This window comes from Scatophagus argus, chromosome 23, assembly GCF_020382885.2.
Source record: "Scatophagus argus isolate fScaArg1 chromosome 23, fScaArg1.pri, whole genome shotgun sequence".
Classification (NCBI taxonomy): domain Eukaryota; kingdom Metazoa; phylum Chordata; class Actinopteri; family Scatophagidae; genus Scatophagus; species Scatophagus argus.
In genome coordinates, this window is record NC_058515.1 from 3,159,294 (window position 1) to 3,184,139 (window position 24,846).

General features: G+C 40.4%; 1 protein-coding gene across 14 annotated transcripts in view; it reads right to left on the bottom strand.

The window, feature by feature from the left end:
* nrxn2b (neurexin 2b) overlaps positions 1 to 24,846 on the bottom strand; it is a 584,209-nt gene that overhangs the window by 94,208 nt on the left and 465,155 nt on the right. For all 14 annotated transcript variants that reach the window (XM_046380508.1, XM_046380512.1, XM_046380507.1 and 11 more), the window contains one exon: positions 4,107 to 4,288. In XM_046380508.1, the coding sequence (XP_046236464.1) occupies positions 4,107 to 4,288 (182 nt within the window). The remainder of the gene's footprint in view (positions 1 to 4,106; positions 4,289 to 24,846) is intronic.

The window sequence follows — 24,846 nt, forward strand, 5'->3', positions numbered from 1 at the left end:
TTTGCTTTTCAAAATATACAAATCCAGCAGGTCTTTCTTAGTTTAAAAGCCTCTACCACACAGTAAATTCAGCATCAATAACAGCATTTTGTGTGCAATCAAAAAATGACAAACTACATTAGCACAATAGTTCTTGATGGCTGGATAGACCAATGAGAAGTATAATGTGAAAAACAACAACTGTGACTGCCTGTGATTGCTAATTAAAACCAATGCATAACATGGGGTCTACCAACATCTGAGCGCAGTGAGTAAAAGGCAACAGGGCTTACTGAATATTCTTAGAAATGTTTCACCATTCATCCAATAGGCTTAATTAGTTCTACTGACTCTTGGGGAGTTCTGTGGTATTTAACTTCTCTGGGTGATTAAATACAGAGGAACTCCCCAACAGTCAGCGGAAGTGATGAAGTCCACTGGCTAAACAGAAAACTTTGCTTTGCGACTAGGCAGCGAATCCAGCTGTTTTTGGTTTACTACTACTTGATAGTCCAAACTAGATGACAGACAATCTTTCCAGAGATATGAGCAACACTGCGCTGCAACACCAATAGGCTCAGTCATCTTTGATCTGCTCAGCGATGATTCACTCCTTTGGCATTTACTAAATGACGAATTTCAAAGCTTTTTCATCTACAACTCCTAAAATGTCAACTAGAAACTTTAACTAGAAACTTTCAGACACACCGACAGTAAACAATTAGTGAAAGGAAACAATGTCTTGTGAGAATATATTATATCCTTTCAACAGCAGCCACAGTCAGCACATTCAGGATGTGCAACTTATCCCAGAACTTTGACTTTACATCTCCCACACCGGGGCCTTGTGACAGCATGTCAAGAAGATGTAGTGAGTGATGTTCTGCCCTCTGTCTGGTAAATGGACAGAAATGGAGATAAGGAGTGGCATGAAAAAGTTAGAGGTCTGGTAGAAGGAAGAAAGGGTATATAAAGAGATATCTGGTTGGTGAGAGATAAGGAATAATGCTCTATCAAATCCTGGTGACATATTATCAGCTGTGGCCACCAGTGGCAGCATTTCTAGTTAGGCAGACAGAGAAAGCATCCATCAGATCTGAACCTGTGGGCCTCTGACTCTGACTTAATGATACAGGTTAAAAATGGCCGTTAAATTAACATTAACATTAATTCATTGCTTCATGACTAATGGTTGATGTCTGCTGAAATCCAAGAAAAAAAATACATTTTCTTAGAATTGCACATGCCCACTTTCAGATGCGTCAGCCAGGATAACAACCACTGACATTCAATTTAAGTGCATGAAACAAGCTAACCTGGAATAAAAGTGAGAATTCTATTTTTCAACAACTACAGCTAACGAATAAGGCCCCAGGTATTGAACCTCAAGGCCAGCGTCACTGTTTGGAAGTGGAGCTATATTGTAGTTTGATTGGGTCCGTGAGGTCCCCATCAGCTGGGATGATATGGGGCCAAGCCTCCTGGGTTCTCAGGTCTAATTTGCCTGTACTTCTCCCCTCAAAGAGAGACGGGCATAATTAACAGAACCCAAACACCCACCACGGGCTGAACAGAGTCATTTAGGGGAGCGACTCGGGAGGAACGGCAGCAAATGAAATGTAATTGCAATGGGAGCAGAGGAGCCAGGCTGGTGTGTCGTAGTCACTGATGTGTGTGTGTGAGAGGGAGAGAAAGACTGAATGAATGGGCCAGACATAAGGGAATGAGGGAGTAAATGAAAGACACAGAAGTTAGAAAGAAAATATGCTGTTGAGACGAGAGCAAGCAAAACAAGAACTGACGAGTGATTGTGAGTAATGGGCAGAGATAAACAGCAAGAAGTTTCTCCTTCAGGTTAGATTTAAAACAAATACACGAAACTCTACACGAAGTTGAATCAAAGTTAAAGGATCAGATCATACAAATTAAATTAAAAAAAACAACGAAAGAAAAAAACTGTAAGCTGGCATCTAGCCAGGTAGATAACTGTGGTTTAATTTCCCAAGGTTTTTTAGATATTTGCTGAGAATTCTTGCAATGCCCCAATACGATGGAGACGAAAAAATAGAATTTTGCTGTGGTTCTCACAGCACTGAAATTACATTTAAAATTCAGCAGCAACTCCTCAGTCCAAATGCAGTCTCTCATTACTCGGTATAATCCACAAGACACACTGTTGACAGTTTAAATGGGAACTATTTCTTTCAGTTGACAGCAGTTCAAGTCACACTGAGATCATTACATTCAGTCATTAGGACTGTGTTTCTTAAAATAGATTTGGTGGAACCAAATATGGGTTGTTGTTATTCTGACTCAATGGTTGAGTTATGCTCTCTTTAAACAATCCCCTTAACATTTAAAAGCAACATAACAAAAAAAAAAAATTAAATAAATAAAAAAAATACTCTTTAAACCCTTTAAAGTTCAGAGTTGCTGCAGCGGAACTCTGCTACATCACCACTTAACACCAGCATTTGTTGTGTCCGTTGAATTAACAAATGTAATCACTCATCCTTAGAGCCATTATCACTATTTGTCACTGACGTTAAAAGCATTCAAATTGGCCTTGACCTATTTGATCTTTCCGCTAGCTCTCCTCTACTACTCTTTTCACCTATCCCTCCCTCTTTCCCATCATCCCTACCTCTGTCCCTCTCAGTTTACGGAGCACTGGATGAGAAGTGACCCGAGGTCAACTATGTTCCTGTCGCCTCAAGGCACGAGCAGCCCAAACAAATTGGGGTCACTGCCCGGGTTGTTGGAGTGGGGTGATCACACACACATACGCACTTCTGCAGATGGCTGAGTGCAGATAAGAGTAGATAACAGTGATAGTGTCTTACCACTGCGTACTTTAAGAGCGTGTAAAGGATCCGTGGGATAACATCTCCTGCACCAGCTGGTACAGTAACGCTTTTTTGTGAATCTGGCAATGCACAATGTTTTTGTGACTGTGGCAACATGGTGAGCGGATCAGAGTCACCAGGTGTGGTCTTGGCTGGTTAATTAACAGAAAAGCCCCCATTTAAATGAGATTTGGATGAAATACTCTGAGGAAGCACAAGGGTCAATGAGACAATTAGAGCCTGTGTAAATGCATTTTTAAATGCCTGCTGTCCCTTAATTGCCATTTAAATTTGTCGTTAGAGGTGGTTTTAAATGACCTTTAAGCCTAACATATGAAAGCAATAAAAGCAGAGATGAGGCTAATAACTAGTTTGACAGGGGATAAAAATAAACGTTGCTGGGTGATTAGTCATTTTCTGGACTCTGCACATGCAGATTCCTCAAAGTGACCCTTGCTAGTACTATACGCAAAAAAAAAACAAAAAGCAAAAAACAAATGCCACCTGAAGAAAATGACTTAACTCCCAGAGAGGATGTAACATCACTGCTTCATGAATCAAAGAGGAAGAGGCTATATGAACAAAACTTCAATAAAATCTGAAATTCTAAGTCAATACATATGCGAAATTGGATAAAAATGTCAAAGTATTTCTCCACACTCAAATCCCAACTTTAAGTAGTATTTGATATTATAACAAATTAGGTCTTATTTTCATAATTTTTCATAACCATTCTCATCACACTCTACTTTGTAAGTTAAACTGACGGTGCTTAAAAGAGCAGTCATGCAGTCATGCATTTTAAACAAACCGAATGAAATTACAACCAAAACCAAAAATCCAAGTTATAAAATGAACTGGGATCAAGCCCCACAAGTTAAGCTGAACCCCATCCTATAAACTTAAAAGGTACAAAGGGGCCCAGATTAAGCTTAATATCAATGTGTATATATTAAACTATTATCTTTTACCAGCCCAAAAACACCAGTATTATATATATATATATATATTATTTCTCTTTCCTTTAGCCTATCTCTGGTTTATTCCCCTTCTTTCACATCCTTCCTTCCTTCCTGCTACCTGCACCACCTTTCTCCATTCAACATTCCACTCATTCCCTTCCTCATCCTTCTCATTCTCCACTGACTACTCTACACTCGCTTTTTTGCCTTTTCATCATCCTGTCCAGGTACTTCTAAATCCCACAGTGACTAAAATGTAGCTTAGGGTACTTTTTCATTCCCTCATCATTCCCCCAGTATCCCCAAGTCAATATCTTACTATGTGCAGTTCCAGATAATCTCCCAGTCCCTTGGCACTCTCCACCCTGACCAGAACGGCCTCCTTCAGCTGTGTGCTGAAGCCCACTGCCAGCCTGTCTGCCCGTGTGCTCGGCCGGTCATTGGGTGGCCAGGTGTATGTGATGAGGGCTCCGCCTCGCCCGAAGATGTAAGTTGTCCCAGCTGCAAAACACATAAAGAAGATGGAAAAAAGGGGATTATCACTTAGTTAGTGCACAATAATATCACTTTAAAAGCTGAAAAGAAAGATCCCTTAAACACAAATGCAGAATGTGTTTAGTTTGACAACAAGAAAAAAAAAAAGAAAAAAACACGGCATATACAGCAAAGTTGGCTGCATTTTATGTGTATTCTCTTTTGTGACATATTCTGTGCGGTAGCATTTGGATGAAAAGTCTAAAATCAGTGGCTTTGCATATCCTATTTTAAAAGTATGAGACAAGTGAAAGAAAGCAACTCTTTCTGGGTAATAAAACAAATGTGTTATGTGACAGTATATATCATGAAGTCATGTTTAGCTTCAGTACCAGTGCTAGCACCAGTGTCGGCTGTCACTCCCCTTTGAAATGTTAATCTACTGAGCCACTGCAGTTTCGGTTGCCCTCAGTTGTGTTGCATTCAAACTAGGCCAAACTGACAAACTTTGTGTTGGCTGTGCTGTCAGTATAACCACCACTCCTCAATGTCACGAAAAGAAATTCCTCAGATCTCCCTGTCAAAGGAACTTTGCCTCAATCAACAACCGAAATAAATAAATACCCGCCCTTCATAGACTGAGTGATTTCATGTTTCTACTGTAACAGTTAAGATGTAAGTTGCTGGCTTGGCTCCAATAAGCCCAATGGTGAATGAGAAGTGACAAGGATTGGCTGTGATTAACAGAGTAATGAAACTCCACTTAACTCTGTGGGTTGTCTCCCATACACACACACACACACACACACATATATAAACGCAGGCTGTAGATGTAGATACTAATGCATATGTATGAAGCTACTCACATAGCATGTGAATCAGTGATGCCAGTAATAGAAGCTGCCCAATAGAATTTTCCTAGAATACCATCATCAAAACATGGACTGTAGGTTTAATTTCTTTTATGCGTCTCATGAGTTTGCCCGCTGCTGCCAGAGAGTCTCTACTGCTATACTGGCAGTCAACTCAAGTGCAAGATAGACTTTTTCATATTTGACTGATGCATTTGTTTGATGTGCATCGTTATTTTGTACAGGCCATTTTGCTCTCTGAATAAAACTTTGTCCTTGTTTTATTCTCCATTCTGGCCATTGGCTGGGTCTATGAAGTATCAGAAAACAGTGAAAAGTTCTATTAAAATGTCCCAGAACACAATGTGATGTCTTCAGTGTTGTTTACAGTTCTGGTCTAAAAGTCAAAGATGTTCAGTTTACAGTGAGAGTCTACAACAGACAAGTGTTTTTACTGCTAAATTAAGGAAACAGTCAATGGATTGTTGGTGACTGACTTTTTGTTGTGGCACCAAAAGCGGATATTTTCAATGACAAATCCAATTGTGTTTCTGGCGACTGAAGTGGGTCTTTTTGAGGACACATCTGGGAAAGTTTCCAACTCTGTTTGTCGTGACAAAAACAGGTTTTTAAAGCAAAACATGATATTTTCCTAACCCTAAGCAAGTGTTTTCTGTGACTAAAACTGATCAGACCTTAAGCACAGTGTTCGCACAGCATAAAATTGGAAACTGAAACGTAAAGACAAGTAAAGCCTCAACATATTAAATGTAAAAATGAATGCAGAAATGAACAATGCAAACATTTATTCTGGTAATAGGGTTGCTACTCAAAAAAAACAATGGACACAGCAGCAAATCATGGGTTTTCATACTGTACTACGCTTACCTATGGAAGCACAAACACACACACACACACACATTGATGTATCCCCTTGTTTTTACATGCCCTACAAATCTCTCTCAAGGTGCTCAGGTCTGAAAGAATGGAAAGCAAAGTCTGTGATGGCTGCAGGGCCAATGGGCCTTCACACAACATCCACAGGAACAGGCCACACACACTCTTAGTCATACAAGAGGAAAAGGCAATCTGATGAAGAATGACACTTTCATTATCTAACAATCCACTGGTAGCCATTTGAAATCAGCTGACACACACACAGCTCTCCTCTTTCTTTCTCCCTCTCCCTGTTTTCTGGCTCTTGCTATCATTCCCTTCTTCCTCCTCCTCCTCTCCTCCTTCCCTCCCAGCGGAACTAAGCCCTCTGCTCAGCTCTTGTTGTTTTCTCAAGGCTGTATTATTTTAGTGCTGACTAATTATCGCAGCATGGCAAGGAAGGCTATAAAGAGGTTGTGCGCTGGAGGATGGGGGGGAAAAAAAAGAGGATGAAGAAAGACAAGAGTAGAAAGTACAGAGGATGAGAAAGTGCAAACAGTGGTGGAGAGAAGAAGAAAGTTGGTGTTTTTCATTTTTTACCCGTTTCCTGTGTTTATTAACATTGCAGCACCGGAGCTTCACGAGAGAGACAGCCGTGGAGAAAGAGAAGAAAAGATTTTTAAAATGGAAAACAGACAGGAAGGGAAGGGAGCCATGTTGCAATAAATGAGAGTGGAGCCATGTGAGGAAAGACAGAGAATGGCTGATGGCAGTTAAAGCTGAGCACAAGTGTTAATATACACTAAGTGATTGCTCTTGTATGAAGAGAGAGAGAGAGAGAGAGTTTAGGTAGGAGAAAAAGTTGGTAGAAGTGCTTTGGCTGCCACACAAGCACATATCTAACTCCATCAGGTACATCTTTCTAGGCAGAGGAATTACTCCTCAGACTGTGAAAATGGATCTAATCTAATGGCATAGCATTACTTTAGGGTCCACTGTTTTCTGAGTTTGACCCGTCAGTATATCTTGCCATCTAGTACATCATCTTGGACATTCTTTCTCACCTAGAAATGAGAAATCTGTCACTCAAAATCAACATTAACCCATGCCATTTTAGTGTGCCATTCCACCACTGTGTACCGAATGACTAATCATTCAAACTGTTGAAGGACGCTTTGATTCAGATGGTCACATAGCTGTTTATCCACAAAAAAACGCCACAGTACGAGGAAAAAGACATGACTGGATGCTCTTCAATCTCTGTTCTACTGTTCTACTAACATCATTTAAGTGAGTATGAGAGGTGAAGAGAGGGACCCGTGAAATCAGCAGGGATTCTACCGTGAGACATAACATATCAAATGGTAGAAGAAATGATTACAAACTGATTTTACAAAGTAAATTTTCCAGTGAGCTAAATCAAACATGCTGTGATTTTATAATGACATATCTGCCAGTCACTATGGTACATTTCTAACGTGACATGTGGCGCAGGTACAGTTCTCGACCCTGTTCCTCTATTAATATTTCATGTGTGATCTCACCAAGTTGAATGAACCCTTACTTTAAATACTAATTAAGCTCTACAGTCTCCAGTAATGCCACATTCCACTAAAAATTGTGTGAAAAACTGCAAAATATACATGAATTCCATTTGATGTAATGGTGCAGCAATACAAAATACTACCTTGTTTTAATTTTAATATTAGTGTTGCATCCAGCAGATAGATGTGATGCTGCTAGAATAACTAACATAAAGAGGAAAAAGGCCTACATGAACATGATCTAAATCTCATCTCATTTAGGACGCAGCACAAATTAGACAGCGCATATCCTCTCTGCTTAAATGTGTACTCACAGTGAACTAATTTTCATCAATTAACACCACTCTCATGCACCATATGCTTTACCATCCCCTGAGAGTTTGCTGTAAACCTGATGCCGCTGTCACTTTTTACTTCGTGTTTATCATTGTCACATTCGGTTTACCGACACACGTCATAAGCAGAAGTACCAAAGCTGAGAAAAAGAAGTTTTACACTCTAGTACTACTTAGAAATACTTTCTACTTCTCTCTCGCTCCTGCATCCATCCAATGAGCTGCTGTTGACTTTGCCTGCTTTGATTTGTCCAGCTGATAGTAGCCACCTGCTGCTTTGTGCACTTGTGTACATGCACGCATGTGTTTGTGTGTATGTGCACACTTTTCTCCTCTAAATGAGGAGACAAAGGAGGTGCAGAGTCTCTAATGAGTAGTCTGACAGGGCGCATCCATGTGTCACTGTTTCTCCCAGCAAACACCTGCTACTCTGGATGAGGCAGCATCCACTGAACGCCGCATGCAACACACACTAATAAGGGGATGAGCTGGAGCGAAAAAGAGACAGGAAAGGTGTTTATCAAACCCAGGAAGACACGTCTGGAGGACATATTTCCCTGGTTGCCTTCAAGAGAATGAACTTCTCACAATCAAGATGCTGTGTGTACAGTGGGTCTTTGAACACATCAAGAGGAAGCAATTCATGAGAGCTTGTAACTTCTTTTGACGCAAATAAAAGTAACGAGTTGTCTTAGGGTTGTTTTCCATGGCTGACTAAAATGAAAACACCTGGAAACCAAACTTAAAATTTTTGGTCTACTTTGCAGATTGGTCACAACTAATGTATATAATTCAATACAGCATTGAGGCATATGGTTGAAACCAGGTAGCGTTTTGCAAACCAGAAACGGCAGATCAGCATATATTCTGATCGTTGATTGATCATTTTTATGTTTTTTGTTATGGCCATAAGCATAACAGTCTATTTTCTTTTTAGGTATGGGGAATTACTGGAATTTATGATATGTGCCTGTGAATGTGCACATAAGCAAACACGCAAGTATGGACTATCACACTCTTCACATGTGTATGAGGTGTGTATTTGTGAAAATGTGTGTCTGCAGCTGCTTGAGAGAATGAGACAGACAGGAGAAATATACGTTCAAGTTCCCTCCAAACAGCAACTGTTTGCCTTTATTGAAAACAATGAGTTAAAAGTAAATCAGCACCGCCTTGGGAGTTGTCGGATAACAAAAACCTGGCCGGTTATGGATTTCTCTGACCTTCAGTCCACCGGAGTCTAATCAAGCAATCTGGCGGCCCGCTTTTGCTAGAATAACAATAATGATGGAAATGCTCTGATGCACTCATGTGTTGCACAACAACCCCCACCCAACTCCCCCGCAAGTGAGGCTAAATATTTATTACTTTTGTCCAATTAGCTCTGGCACCATCGATCTTGAGAATCAATCCTACCTGTGGTGCTAGAAGTGTAGAAAATGCAAAGAGATGAATCAAAACATTGCAGGACACCCCTTGATGATTGTTTCCATTCACATGGGCCGGCTGGTAATTTCATTTGAAGAGGAACAGACACACAAAAAAAAAAAAAAACAACAAAAACCAAAATCCATTGTCCACAAATCCGGTGGAAAAATAATCAGAGAAGACTCAAAACCAAAGCAGTAATGAAAAACCTATTGATTTTGATTTTTCACATCCCTCTCGTTTTTCTTCTCTATATTGGGGCAATAGGACAGTGTATTTAGGGTTGAGTTTTCCATTTTGGATTCTTTCTGTGTGAAGGGCCATTGATTTGGGATAGTGGATCCTAGGCCACTATCATCTACCATGGGAATAAACAGGTCATAGAAAGAGAAAGTAAATGCCAGGATTTTTCATTAAAGCCTGTGGTCAATGCGGCAGTGTCAAATGCCAGCTGTAAAGCCTCATGGGAGCTGAAAACTGCGTGACAGGTCAGCGATGAAATGAAAATTCCACAGGGGGAAAAAAAGGAGTGATGGTGATGGTGATGAAGTCAATTCTTGAGAGGCAATAAGCCTCATGATGCACCAGCACTATACACCCACAGAAATTTATACACTCTTCATTTTTTAAATTCTTAGACAGGCTCTCAAACAATAATACACACACACACGGTTCGTCCAGCCTTCATGTATTATTGCATCAGTGCAGACTGATTCTTTGAAGCAGTTAACTGGAAAGACAGAGCTATTGATTCCTTTTAAATGAGGAGACTGAAACCTTTTTTTTTGCTACTTTTTTGACACAACATATATTTCAGAGACACTTTCAAAGGTACACTGGGACAAAAAAGAGAGAGAGAGAGAGAGAGAGAGAGAGAGAGAGAGAGAGAGAGAGAGAGAGAGAGAGGGAGAGAGCGGGTTGGTTGAAATGAGACATTTTCCAAAAGTTTCCAGACAGCTGTTGATCTTTGAAGGTGCTCTGTTACATACATACACACACACACACACACACACACACACACACACCTTCTGACAAGAAGTTTATGAAGAGCACACATGCTTTACTGACATTTTACTTTACTTTACTGACATGTCTTTCCCTCACTTGGTCAGGCAAATACCCAAACGCCCCCAGGTGAAAACACTGCTTCGTCATAGTCTAACAACCTCATCAACACCACTGCCCTTACTCGATTCTAGCGATAGAGCTATTTCTCTTTAGCGGTATATAAGACAACGTAGAAATGGCATCCCAAAGATTGGCTGCTCCGAAAGCGGAAACAGCCAGTCATCCCTCTCTGATGTGGTTGGATAATAGTCCTCTTCTATCTACGCTGTCTGCAAGATTGCTTCCAAGGATGAGAGAGGCCTTTCTGTTACATGAGGTGAAATGACACTTGATTGTGGCAGTACCAAAGTTTCCTATATGTTCCAGAGTCCAGCTAGGGACAAAACATGATGTGTTGACCAGGGTTTTCAAGGTTCATGGATTTGTTTTATGATGTCTTTTTAAACATGCTAAAGATTTACTACACGATGCTCAGCAGATCTGGACTACAGTTTCCACATAGTTCATGTGTCTCTCACGCATCTAGAGTCTGTAACATAAGTTAGAAAGTCATTAAAAGCCACAGCCTCTGTGACTAACAAATCACTCCATCATACCTGACACAAATATAAATGCACTGATTTGTTTAAATCCTGTCCATTTCAGACCTCAGGGAAATTCAAACTCTTTCTTTCTTCTAAACTGAGTTTGACCTGAACAGACTGATAAGAGCTTCAGTCGTAATTGGTTCTGTAGATTTCTGCCATGCTGGCTGTGAGATGAGGACAATGCACTTTAGTAGCCTGGATTACATTGGAAAAGAATAACGGGAATGATCTTACACTTCAAAAATAATTGGACTGATTATCCAGATTTCAAATGCTGCACATACCTATGTACCACCAGATTTGGAGATGAAACATGCTCCTTTGAAATACAGTTCTAAATTAATTAAATATATATAATAAAATATAGTTTCTCATATTGACCCCTATAGTGACAATATTGGTAGTTAAAATGTCTAAATTTATCTGACAACATATCAGAGTGAATTAACACGCTGTTCAATCCTCAAAATGTTATTTATCAGAACAAGAGGTCACCATGCACTTAGGTCTAATATTTAAACAGCTGCAGCTAGCATAGTGGAGATGTTGCTTTTAGGGGCTACTGGTGGTCAATTGCCCCATGGGATTCCCAGACAAAAATAATCCAGTATCAATGAAAAAAGGGTCAAAGTCATTGACCAAAAGAGACAGACACAATTCTGGAGTACAATCAAGACTAATGACTTTTGTTACGTGAGACCCTTTAACACATGACCAGACCAAATATTCTTAGGTTGCATGATAACACCTAAAAGTGTACCTTTAAATTGAGATTATTTTGATTTTGTTTAAGTGCCAAATAACACATATAGCAAGCTGATCATAACATGTAGCTTTAGCAAAGCTATTCTCAAAAACTTCAAAACAGACAGACAGACAAATAGGTTAGTTTCAAATATCAGTTGAATATATTCCAAACAAACAAATCATAGATTAAATCGATTCAGTTTAACTGCTCCTTTTAATCTATCTTAAAATATCCATTATTGAAGAGAAAAAGAAAAACACCAATGTGACACTGTGACTCTAAACACATTAATGGTAGTCAAAATTAAGCTTTAAAAAACTGTGGCTCTTTGGCTCCCTTCACTGAGGTTTACTAAATAAAGTATTCTTGAACTGTTTGTCAATGTCAATCTGTCAAAACTATTCCAATAAAGTATGAGGAGTATGTGAATTTGATGCACACAAAGGTAAACTGCCTCTATATCAAGTTAATCTCAATATGGCAGCTCTGCGCAGACTAACGTGTGTGTGTCAGAGTCATCAGCACATTATTGAGGAGGCTAAGAGGAGGGAGTAATAGATTTCTTTGAAACTGATTGGTGCTTATTTGTTTCTAAGATGATAGTCATAACAGTGGAATAATAGCTTAGTGTTCTCTCTCAATCAAATTATAGGATACTGACAGAATGGAACTGATTTCAGCGACAGATCGTTACCCACTTAAAAGTACTTCTCCAAATCACATTTCGTACTGTGAGGCTTTAGAGATCAAGGTGCTGGTAGCTGAAAAGAAATGGGTTGTGCGTTTCCAGTGACTAAGTTTACTAAATTTAAAATGTTAAAATAACTTCACTAGGGATGACAAGACCACTGGACGATTTCCTTTGAATGATGATATCTTGTGTAGCATACAAGGATACCAACTTGCATTTTGTTGTGCAACCCGGTGTTGCAGAATGCCAAATAAAAGAACCTTGAAGCAGTTGCGAGCTGTGCCAACAGCACATCTCTATGAACCATGCTTCAGATTGTTCAGAAATCACTTTTGTCAACTCAAGATGTCTGATGATTATTCCCCCTCCCCAAATCTACCAGTGGGGGTTTGATTCACAGCTGTGCCTTTTACTATTCAGGAGTATTCTAATGATGTGCTTGTGAGGTTTGTTTCAAATGCTTGTCATGTCCCTGGAGGGGATGCTACTATCAGAGAATGATTTTTGTACAAATACCATTCCTCAGCTAGTCCTCGGATGCTACCCTTGTCTTTTTTTCCAGATATGTGTCAATAGACAGATCCAGGGAGTAGTAGGAAAGCGGAGAGGGTGGGGGAATAAGGTTGAGGGGGGGGGGGGGTCATGGTTTTAGATTGTTTTACACTCTGATAAGAAGAGAATAGTCTTGAGAAAGGTTGTTAGGCAAGTCAGCACATCTAGAAAGCTTATTGATCATCCTCTGACAATGACTCCCAGCAAAGCTGTTTAGAAGGAAAGCAGCATTTTTTTTTTTTGATGAAAGACACACGTGCCAATAACTAAAGCAAAGGATTTCGATTTTACTCGTTAACAAGCATTTTCACAGAACTATACAAGAGGTAGAAGTCAGTCACCTGAGTCAATGATTGATTTGGCTGAAGGCCAAATAAGCTAAGGACACAAAGGCCAAAGGTTGAGACTTTTTTTGGAGGTATTTTCCACTCTCGCTGAAAGAACTTAAGTACCTAAAGACGGGATCTGACACCTTAAAACCAATTACTCACAAGCAGAAGCTGCATGTTCACGCACTCCAGCTCAGAAACACATGCATAAACACGCAAAAACACACGGGACAGCAATAACAGCAGCATCTTTTCACGTCAACTCCTCTAATAATATGCCAGTCAAACAGAAGCAGCAGCAGAAAGAGATGTGTGAAGATGTGATGTGTGTGAATTTTTTCCGCTCGAGGCGCTGCCCTGAGACTCTGTGGTTTAATTATTTACCATGTTTTGAAGGTATGCATCGCCACACTGACCCCACCTCCAACCCACCCGCACCACCACCTCCAAATGCTAAGCCCGCAAAATATGGTGAAAGCAGATGACATACCGTGTTAGCAAGACTTTGACTGGTGTTGATGTAGAAATATGGCAGTGAACAGAAGGCCGGGCGTATCATACGATAATGAAAAAAAAAAGAAAACGAAAGAGTGCCAGAGAAAAAGATGAGAGAGAGGTAGGTCTGAAGAAGTATAAAAGCTCTGCACATGAGCGCTGTCAACACTGATGTGCTGCATGAAGAAAAAATAAAAACAGACCTGTTCAGAATAACAGCCTCATTTCCCCCACAGAGTCATTAAGCTGTGATGTTTTGAAAAGGTCAGGCTGTTTTGTTGCTGCTAGATCTATGTGAGTACAGGTGTGCGTCTGTGTGCATGTGTCGAGAGGGTACAAATGTGCATGCAAGAGTATGCACTTTTCGATAGTTTAATATCCGTGGACCCATTAGTGTTAACATCATCCTAATTACGCTGGAGGGGCCTTCACAGTACATAAACAAACACAGACTAAAGCTGGTGTTAGCCGTTCTATCCCTGAAGTGGTGACCTTATGAAATGGTGGCTCAAATTGTAAAATTACACAAGCGTCAAGGTCTTTGCGTGAACTGTGCTCACAAGCTTTTTTTTTACCGGACAGAAATTAAATGGATACAGAAGAGGTGTTGAAATTCATGTGAAGAGAAACAAGGGAAAAGAGGAAAACACAAAATAATTGTTTTTTTTCCCCTATCAAAAATCGAGAAATGCTATTAGAGAAAACTGGTTTGCTATGCTTTTACATTAAACATTGCAGATTATATATAACAGCCAGGAACATTTAGAATAGCACCTAGCAATTATTTTTTTTTTATAATAGATCAATCTGCAGAATAACAAGTAATGTTTTTAAACTATAAAATGTCAGAAAATGATTTTTAAAAAAGCCCAGCAGGATTTCCCAAAGCTCAAAAGAGACTTTCTTTCAAATTTCTTGTTTTTACCAGACCTCCCTACTTTGCTAGTCCTAATACTGGATAAAATTAGCCTCCACTTATTCACCGGCACAGCCTGCTACATGGATGTAATGGCCTCTCGGAAATACCACTTGTCAGAAACATAGCGGGCAAACTAGCACCTTGCACAATCAGTTTGTCCGAGCAAACATCCACTTCCACTTTAGTAACTTCAACACTAACATGAAACGGACCCCTGCAGCCCACTTGAGCAGAGGTTGGAGCAACATTCTAAATGGTTCTGAATGAATGGTTCTAAATGAAATGAGCCAAGAGCGCTGCAGGGCTTGGATAACTTGTAATTGTAGCACTAGAGGTGTTGGAGTGGTTGAAAGAACAATGTCCACAGCTAAAGGAATAATGGCCATCTTGGATAAGGAGCAAAGATGGTTATAATGGATGCTAGTAGATGGATGGAGAGATATTGAGACAGTGTGGGCGAGGTGACGGGGTGAGTGATTGAAAGCTACAGAAAGAGACTCGGACCAAGAGACACAAGGGGGATCAATGGGAAGCCTCTTCCAAGGAGCAAGAGAGCAGATCCGCTCTGCTTTATTCCCCAGGACTGTATTCCTTAGACTCCAGGGTATCCCACATCAAAGGCGGAGGCGGATGAAGCGAAGAGATGAAAGAACAACATGGTCTGTAGTGGATGTGTGAGGTGCATGATTTAAATTTTGTGTGCATGTGTGCTGAATATGTTTTGACACGCACGCATGATGAGCTGGCGCAGGTCAGTCCATGCAGGATTTCAGGATCTTGTGCAGCTCTGTCTGTTGTTGACACATGAAAGCTGTTGGGAGGGATTCAGTGCCGTACGACTGCATATCCATTTCAGCCCGCAAAAGAAAGTCCATTATCTATTCACTCGGCTATCATGAGCTTGCATTCAGAAAGACTAGCCTTAGAGGAAAAATTGAACAAATGCAAGCCTGTGTCTTTGAAGACCAACATTAGTCCAGACTCCCTCTGATGTCAAGAGACTAAAATCTGCCACACACTGCTGTGGTGGTTATTGAACTGAATAACCAAATGCTAAACGCTGAGAATGGGCTAGAGCAACTGGATACAGCACGAAGGCGAGTGCAAAAAAGAAAAAAATCCTCAAGCCAGCACTCTCTGAGGACACTGAGAATCATCTGAAATGTCATTGGTGCCTCTGTTCTGTGATGTCAAATCAGTTTTGAAGTGCCCAAATAAAGCAGAGACAGTCGATAGTATTCTTTTCATCTCTCCTCCTTCGTCTTCTCGGTCCCGGAGGGGACTCCTGGACAGGGGCGACTGTCTGAGCACGCCTGTCACGGAGCTGATATTTTACAAGGAGGGGGTGAACGAGTGAGGCGAGGAACGGGAGATACTAAAGACCCCGTCTGTACTTTACCAAGAGCCGAAGAAGAAGAGCTGAAACAATAATGAGACGAGACAAAACCCAAACATGGGAGAGAAAGGAGAACAGAAAAGAAGATTTGCTGTGCCATGTCTGGAACCACAACATTTCGCCAGAGGTGTGCCACTTACTCCTCGTCTCTTTCTCTGCTCGCCTCCCTTTCTCTCATTCTCTTTCTTTAATTTTTAACCCTCCCTTTGTCTGTCCATCCCCTCTCTTCCCTCTCTTTTTTTTTTCCTGCAGGTTGGCAGTCAAACATAGAAAGCCGTGGCCGTTACGTAACAATCCATTTGCTGGCGGCTGCTGAGAGACTGCTTGGCGACCGATGCACAAGCAGCAAATCAGGCCCTTAACAGGGGGAAAGTAAGAATTCACAGACGCTTGTGTACACAAACAAATAAACAAACAGACTGTAAGAGGATGGAATACTGGTGGAGGCCTCATGCTCTTCTTTGCTAATGTAAGCTGAGGAGCCAACTGGACTCTCAGGCAATCTGTTGGGTTTAATAATGTTTTACTGAAGTCACCAGCGTGCTTTTATTTGTGTTGTACATAAACATGATGTAGGCTGTTATAAATAGGAGTCATGTAGACATTGTCTTTAACAGGAATTTACTCATAAACCCACACTGATGTATACTGGACATGCAACAGCCCTACATGTCAAGTCTGCAACACAAAATTAAACAGAGCTTTATTGCCTGATATGTACCAAGTCTTCAAGTCGTGGTTATTTATATAGCCCAAAATCTCTAGTTTGTCTCTGATCGCTTTATTATCTGTTCAACACGATTTCTATCAAGGGCTGGTCATTTTTCAACAAATCAAATGCTGACAACAAAAAAATTTAATTAAAAAACTGTTGAATTACTGTTTATGTTCATTATGATAATGTTAAGGATTTTCTTACATGTGAATGTGACACAAAATAGTTGCAGACACGCCAGAGACAACATGCCAAAGTTCCTGCTATTCATCCTATTATATGAAGGATAACAAATTGTTTTTATGCCTCAACCTAACCAAACCATTGTGTCAAATCAGAAAATTGGTTTATTTATACAACAGTCAACAGTTCTGGAAGGGTCTAACAAAATATGTCTTGCTCATAGGAATGTTCAAACAAAAGAGCTTTACAGTGTTAACATTTGAAGGACTCATTGACCGAGCAGAGGGAAAGTGGAATTAAAAGGGGAACCTTGTTTAGTTACCACATCAGTGTCGCCAATTTATTAACTTTCTCACTAGATTTAGCGACTTTTAAGGCCGTCTTAGCAGCTTTTTGATCAACTGCTTTGACTGGGAAAGAGTTTGCAATACTGAACAACTGTCAACAGACCCGGAGCTTAGTGAAATGTAAGGATACTGCTCAGTGACCTTATAGTGACTTGACAAGGATGTTGCAGATGTGGTGGAACAGGGCACTCTATACCAATGATGCTTCCTTCACTGATGTCCAGGTGTACCTCTGACAAAAAAAAAAAAAAAAAAAGGGATCCAAATTATAAATTGCACAATTTGGATTTCAGGGGCAAAAACCATAGGTTGGCACTGAGAAAAAAAACAAAAAATCAATGGCAGAAGCGGTCAAAAAACTTGCTCATTACTTTGACTGCATTAAACCACATTTATCTTTACTTACATGTTTATCTGTGATGTTTCCCTTTCACGGATTTTGTTGACTTTTCCCAAGTATGCTTGGGGCAGTCTAATCTTCAAACCGAAATGTTCACATGTAATTTCCTCTGCTCGCAGCCTGGAGGGGTGCTTGAATCCAGGCGGTGTCAATGAATACAAAGACACTGCATTTTCATGACAGGAAGGAACGGTGGGGAAAAACAAAGGCAAGTGTTCAGCCCCGAGCTATTTTGGAGCTTGAGAATGTTTGGACAATCCACGGCAGCACTGGTGAGATGGGCTGTTACGAAGCCATTTACAATTCTTAAATGTCACGATGGTGTAATTCTGCAAAGGAGGAAGAATTAATTCAGTGCTGAAAAAGAATCCACTGTGTGTCCCTGGTGCAAAGACATTTGTTCACATTGCATGCTCACTCAAGTGCCTGTAAGTACAAAAGACTGTTCACACTCTCTAAGTGAAATAGGACAGGTTATATAAATGAATTGGAGCCAAGATGGCTGAAAGAGACGCTTGAAGGCAAATAAAGCACAAATCTTATTTCATCGTGCCTTCTTAACAGCAGTGTGCAGATAACAGTACTGTTGCTCCTAAACAGAAACAGAAACATGATTTGATGTGACCAGGCAGCCATTCCACTGTCCACACACTCCAATGGCATCTCCACCACCGCAATAACTCCAGGACCTCAAACAACCTAAACTCATTTCTCAAGCTCATACTTTGTGTGTGTATGTTGTGGCTAATGAGCAAAATTATACAAAATAACGAGTACAGTTCACCCTGGATTTGAGTCAACACATCTCAGACAACAGCCAGTCTGCGGGGCCTCACAATGGCAAGGAAATATATTGTTTCAGCCAGTTCTCACTAGTAAACAAACAGCAAACATTTTCTCTGTAATTAGCAGAGCTTCCCTGCCAAAGCACGGACAGGAACTGGTGATTACATTGATCACAGCAATCTCTCTGAGCCTTCAAGATGTATGACATATAAGCTTTCGCAGCAAATTTGTCAAATCATGAAGGGAAGCCTGTGTATCCCGCTATCTTTTGATAGATCATCTCCTTTCTGTGTTGTCTTACCGTCTCTAAGGGCCAAAGTGATAGAACAAGTTTTGGTTGTCTGAGCACTGATGGAAACACCTAAAATACATGACATCCAATTGCTTAGCTAAATGGATTCACAGAGACTTTGAGTAAAATTAAAGTGAATCTATAGTTCAGCTCTAAATTAGTGCTATATGCCTTCAGGCTCATCAAAAGAACATGCATCTACCCAGACAGAGCACTGGGTTTACGATATGTGATGTGAGCTCCAACATCGCTGCTGATGATGTCTGCAATGAAAAAAAAAAGGATTTGCACAGACATCACGGCTGAATGCCTCTCTCTCAGAGAGAAAAAAGAAAAACCTAAGAGGATAATTTCCAAACTGGAGCTGATTCTGTACACAGAAAATTCCTGCAGTTCCTCCTCTCTCCCTTCCTTTCCTCATTTCCTTTCCCTCCCCGTCACTTTCAGTCTGCAGATTAAAAAGGGTTTCACGGATGTCAAGAAGTATTAGCTTCTTAGGCTATGGGGATACAGGGATAGACCTCCTCATCTTGTGCTCTCTCTCTCTCTCTTTTCCCCCTGCTTTGCTCCAAGAGCTCAGTGCAGGAGACTAAGTGGAGGCCCCCTACCTTTCATTCAGTGAAACTGCGCTGATATTCATTTAAACAAGATTTATCGAGGGTGTGGATAAAAAGCAGCATCACAGGTGAGTCAGACTGGGCACCACTTTCCTCTCTGTCATAAAGCTGTAAGAATTCAATTCTATTTACGAATGCAGTTGCAACAAGATGAAAAAGTTATTGCTAGAACTGCATGTGTCTTCCAGAAACGGCAGTAAGAGGTAACAAACTGACCTCATTGTGAAGATGTTTCACAGGTACTACAATGTGGAAGGAGGTGTGGTTCTACAGAAAAACAGCATTATCCAAAAGAACTGGGATGATGTATTTGAAAAGACACAATGCTTGAAGTGCATGGCTTTCAAAACTGTGAGCAACTCAAAGTAAATTTTGTTCACCTGTGTTGTATTCAGGTGAAATCTCTTGAAAATGTGGGCAAATAAAATCTCAAGTTATTGAAAATGACAAAATATGATTTCTGGTGTTCAGCTTTGTGCACTGGATGTTGAGCTGAGCCCCCGTTGCCCGCCTTGATCCCGCACATACGGTGAGCAGGTAACTCTGGTGAAATGAAATATATGCAGTTACCTTCAAATTCATGTTTACACATGTTTACAAGTTGTAATTTAATAATTCATTTACAGCTTTACAGCTAAATACTATGAAAGGATACATTATGAGATATTTTTACCTCTGAGCAGCTTGGCTTTTTATTGTTTAGCTATAATGGTGTAGGTGTGCATTATTATCCTAATGCTATGGTATAGAAGTCCAAAGAAACATATAACATATATTGTTGTGTATTGATTGTGTATGAGATATATAACATCTCATACACAATCATTGTTAGGGTTCTGCAGTTTTGAAGTCTAACGACAGCAGCATAGTGGTGCTACCTGTAGGAGAAAGCAAGTTGGTACTACATCCCACAGTCAGAACAACATAGAACGACAACACAGAGCATTATTTAAGGAAAAATGGGTAGAAGGTCTAGGTGAGCTCAGTCACTAGAGAAAAAACAAGAGATCTGACTTTCACTAGCATCATAGGCAGAGGTGAGATTTATGGGCGAGGAGAGAAGATGAGAAGGGAGAGAAAGAATGAGCTGGTGTCAGCCATGACACAGGCATGCTAGTAGGGGGTGCAGATGGAGCAATGAGATGACATTTTGCTCTCCATTTCCTTCCACAGCTGTTGTTACCAGCAGGCAAAGGCAGAAGGAGAAAGGGAAAGAGACAGAGACGCATGGAGAGAGACGGATAAAACAGAGCGAAAGGGAACGAGAGACAATGAGAAGGGAAAGAAGTGATGAAAGATTGCTAACCCGCACCTTTGCCTCTGCCTATTACTTCTATCCTCTGCCCTTCAACTGCTCCTACTGCATTCTCTCCTTGTTGCCTCTTTCCTCACCTCCATCCGTCTCTGCCCTCATTTTTTTCTCAGTCTCTCTGTAGAAAACGACAGAGGCCGCGCTCTACCAGCAGGCCCGTCCAAGGTATGTGGAGGAGGCCTTGCTGCTTCTAATGAGATACCCTCTGTGAGGTTTCAAACATCCACCGTGTCCTTTGCCTTCAGCAACACCAGCACAAAGTGGTGGACAGGGAGAGGTTAGGAGTGAGATGGGGGAGGATGGAGGGATTACGAGGAAGGGATAAAAGAAGATGAAGCATGAGATAGAAAAAAAGGGATGCAAACTAGAGGAAGAAGCAAAGAGATGGAGACGAAGCAAACTTTTTCTAACCCCAGTCAAGTCACATAAGGTCATGTCTGGGTTCTTTTATCCTGAAAATGGTAAGAAGCAGCATTTACATGAAAAACTTGAAAAACTAAACAAAACAAAACAAAAGCTGACAAATTGACAATATGAAGAAACACAAGTCCTCAGCATGTAATCTAGAGCCAAAAGCTAGTCATTTCTAATGTTAAATGCTGCACACAGATTCAGAGTGAGTTCAAAAGTACACGGTATAACTTGAGGGCAAGACCTAATTATGCTCGAAAATTTGATCAATGAAATCTTAAAAGCTAATCTTCCAACAGGCAGACAGTGAAGAGATGTCATAGCTGCAGCTGTGTGATTTTCTCGCTGAAGAGAATAAATGTAGAAATACCTAAAGATTTGTGTTCTTATTTGGAAGGCTTCATTTTAACAAACCAATCTGTGTGTTTGAAAATTGTCTTTCCTTAAAATAAGTAGAAAATATCTGACAACAAGGTGAAACCATTTCAGCGGATGCTCCACTGCAAATCGACTTATTGCCAGAGTTCAGACCCATTTTCTTGGTACAAGTGAAGTAATCTGTCTTATTTTACCTGCTGAAGATATCTGGATAGAAGTGCATGGAAAATGCATCTTTATTGCCTTCCTTTTCAGAAAAATTAAGACTTTTGAACTCAATTACAGATGGATATAAAGATTTAAGACATATTCTAAAGTCCTTGGGATAAAACTGTTTATTGCAAAGTCTGAATATGGCCTAAATGAACAGTGTTTAATTATGTGTTCCGCTGGATCGTACACAAACTGTGCGAGTGTGTGTGACTGAGTTGGATGGCTTTGGTGAATAATGTTATTGCACACACAAGCAAATACAAAACAAAGCAGCTCTGCACTTAGCGAGGAGCACAGAGAAAGATCGGGGGCAGACGTTAATGAGAAATATGGGAGACGATCTGTAGCCAGAGGCTACAGTGAGCTCAGGGTTATGTGTGTGTGTGTGTGTTGCTTTCTCTCTCTCTATCTGCTTCATTTGCCCCTCAGTGAACAGCCACCACATGGTAATAGTGACACTGCAAATCACTTCACTCCACAGCCATTGCACGCTGTCGTCTTCACTGAATGCTCGACTTTGAAATCCTCCTATAATGTGTCCTCTTCTCCCTGGTCTTTCCACTCTCCCTTACTGATTCCCACTCACTTCTTTCTTTGTGGAGATTGTTAGCTTCTCAACTGCTGCACAGCCCACTTAAGTTACCGGTAAACTCGCTGGCAGACAAATGGGGGAATTGGGAGCATCCTTTACCTGCTGTGTTATCCATCCCTGTATCATCTGGAGCTTTAATAAGTTAAAATGCCTGGTTATGTCACACACAACAGGGTGGCTATCTCTTTAACACTGTCTTAAAGGAATTAAATTATGCTAACACCTCGTCTAAGCCCGCTGTTGTTGCACAAAGCAACCACAGGGGGAGATGGAGAACTGAACTACTGGATACTGCTGGATACAGAGTAAGAGCAGCTCACACATATCCAACAGGCTAAAACAAACTGAGTTTAGTCTTATTAGCTGTTATTGCCATGGTTAATAACAACAACCCCAATGCTCTAACATGATAAAAAATATTTTGCAAGGTGCAACATCAGCCTGTTCGCTATCTCGCCTGCAGCCTCTTGCAATAAATCCTCATAATGCAATTTTAGATCCTTCAGACCCTTGACTAATCAGTGTGCTGACACGTTTGAAATATAAATGCAATCTCTTATTATATAGAGGTACATAGGTGTCTGATCAATGGAGCAAAGGGAATAAATGCACTCCCGTTACTCAGTTAGAGGAGTAAAGTCATGGTTTTGCCACCACTCTTTTGGTCTTTCGAAAAATAAACTTTTTGTCATACAACACCTGTAATGGTGATTATATTTAAGCAGGCCATACCAATTATTATTTTACTATTTTCAGCCCCTGACAAAAACAAGTATTTAAAAAGAAAAAAAAAAAATCACATTTTTGTTTTTTTGATCACCCCTTCATCTGGTTCAGTCGAAACTGACGCTGCACGCTTTGGCAGTCTATCACAGTTTTTCAGTCCATAAAAGAGTCCGACTGGCTGTGAGAAATTTCATTTGTGATCATGGACTGAAAATAGAATGCAGGAACAGATAACAGTGTATGTTGAATGAACGTGGTTGGTCCACTGACTCCAGCCAAACTTTAAATTAAAGTAAGATTGCACCATCGCTGAAATGCCGAACAGATTTGTGAGTCAGAGTCGACTGGCTTTGCCTGCCTGACCAAATATAGCAGGCTCAATAATCACACAGGATGAGGCTGAAGGGAGGGACCTGGGTCTAAGAGTCAGAGTGACATGGCTATTAATGGTTATTAGTTACTGCAATACTGCATTAAGCTGTTAATACAAACTCAAAACTTCCTGCATAAATTTCAAATTAAAAGCCGACTAGGATTTCAGTGGTCAGAAACCCTTCATTTCCTAATTGAAGATGGCCTTGAGAGTTTTGAGAACAGCAACCCTCAAGTTTAACATTGTTTGCCAGCTTAATTATGTAAATCATATTTTGATGTGTTGTCAGGATGTCTGGTTGTTGTTTATTGTTTGACATGAATATGACTTAGTATCCTGTAATCTATTACATGTTTATGCTGCATAACATTTTGATAAATGTCATTTCAAAGATGTTTTTATGAAAATCTTTCTAAATCTCCTTTAGAAATCTTTTAAAAATCATTTCCTATCCTGATCTACTCAGTTACTGTTTTTTATGCACTCTTGTTTTCATGGCACCCTTAACTAATCTAGACTGCAGTTGCTGTTTCTTGACAATTCAAGTGGTTTAGTGGTGCACAGGTGTGGGAAATTTGATTTACTTTGGTCTAGAGGGGTCCTCTCCATCGTCTACCAGAGGATCTGGAGCACACGAAACCCTGACTTAGAATGGCCCACAGTTTTGCAATGACCTACTTTTGATTTGCAGGGGGGATGAGCGATTTTTAATAAATGCATTACAGCTCACACTCTAATTTTCATGAGGTTTATTGCCAGAAGTCTTTCTGTTCTTCACAAGACTTTCGTCATGTAACATTAGGTGGTATAGCTGCTGACATCAAAAGCCATTAAGAAGCTTCTTTATTCGCCAAACCTCTGAGGAGCTGCACAAAAACCCTTTCATCGACGCTATTGGTCATGTTCCAAATAAGTCTCAGTTCATTTTTAAACTGCATATTTTGAGCCCTGTTAATTATCTTATTTTTATTGTCATAAAATTTGTCTTAGGCATATAGGGCAGCAATCCTTTCTGTAGGTTTGGTCAGGTTCACATTGGCACGACTGCTACTTGGACTGGTAGATGTTCTTATCTATACATCACTTTCAGCAAGTTATTTCTAAATCTCTAATCACGCACTCTCAGTCACAGCAGCTGCTGTAAGCCTGGCTATCTACTCAAGAATGCTAAAGATCACCTTTATTCCAAAACACAAATTAGTAAATTACCTAAAGTAAGGCAATAGTTCCACATACTCACTGACATTTGCAGACAGAAATCACAGTTTTTAGGTACGTCGGTGGGCGGTTAAAAGAAATGTTTTGGCCATGAGCGTGATGCATGAAAAGCTGACACAGGAGTGGAAATGATGATGAAGCAGTGGGCTGGTTGCTGCTTCACAGCAAAAAGGAAACAAACAGCATGTGAATCAGAGAGTGAC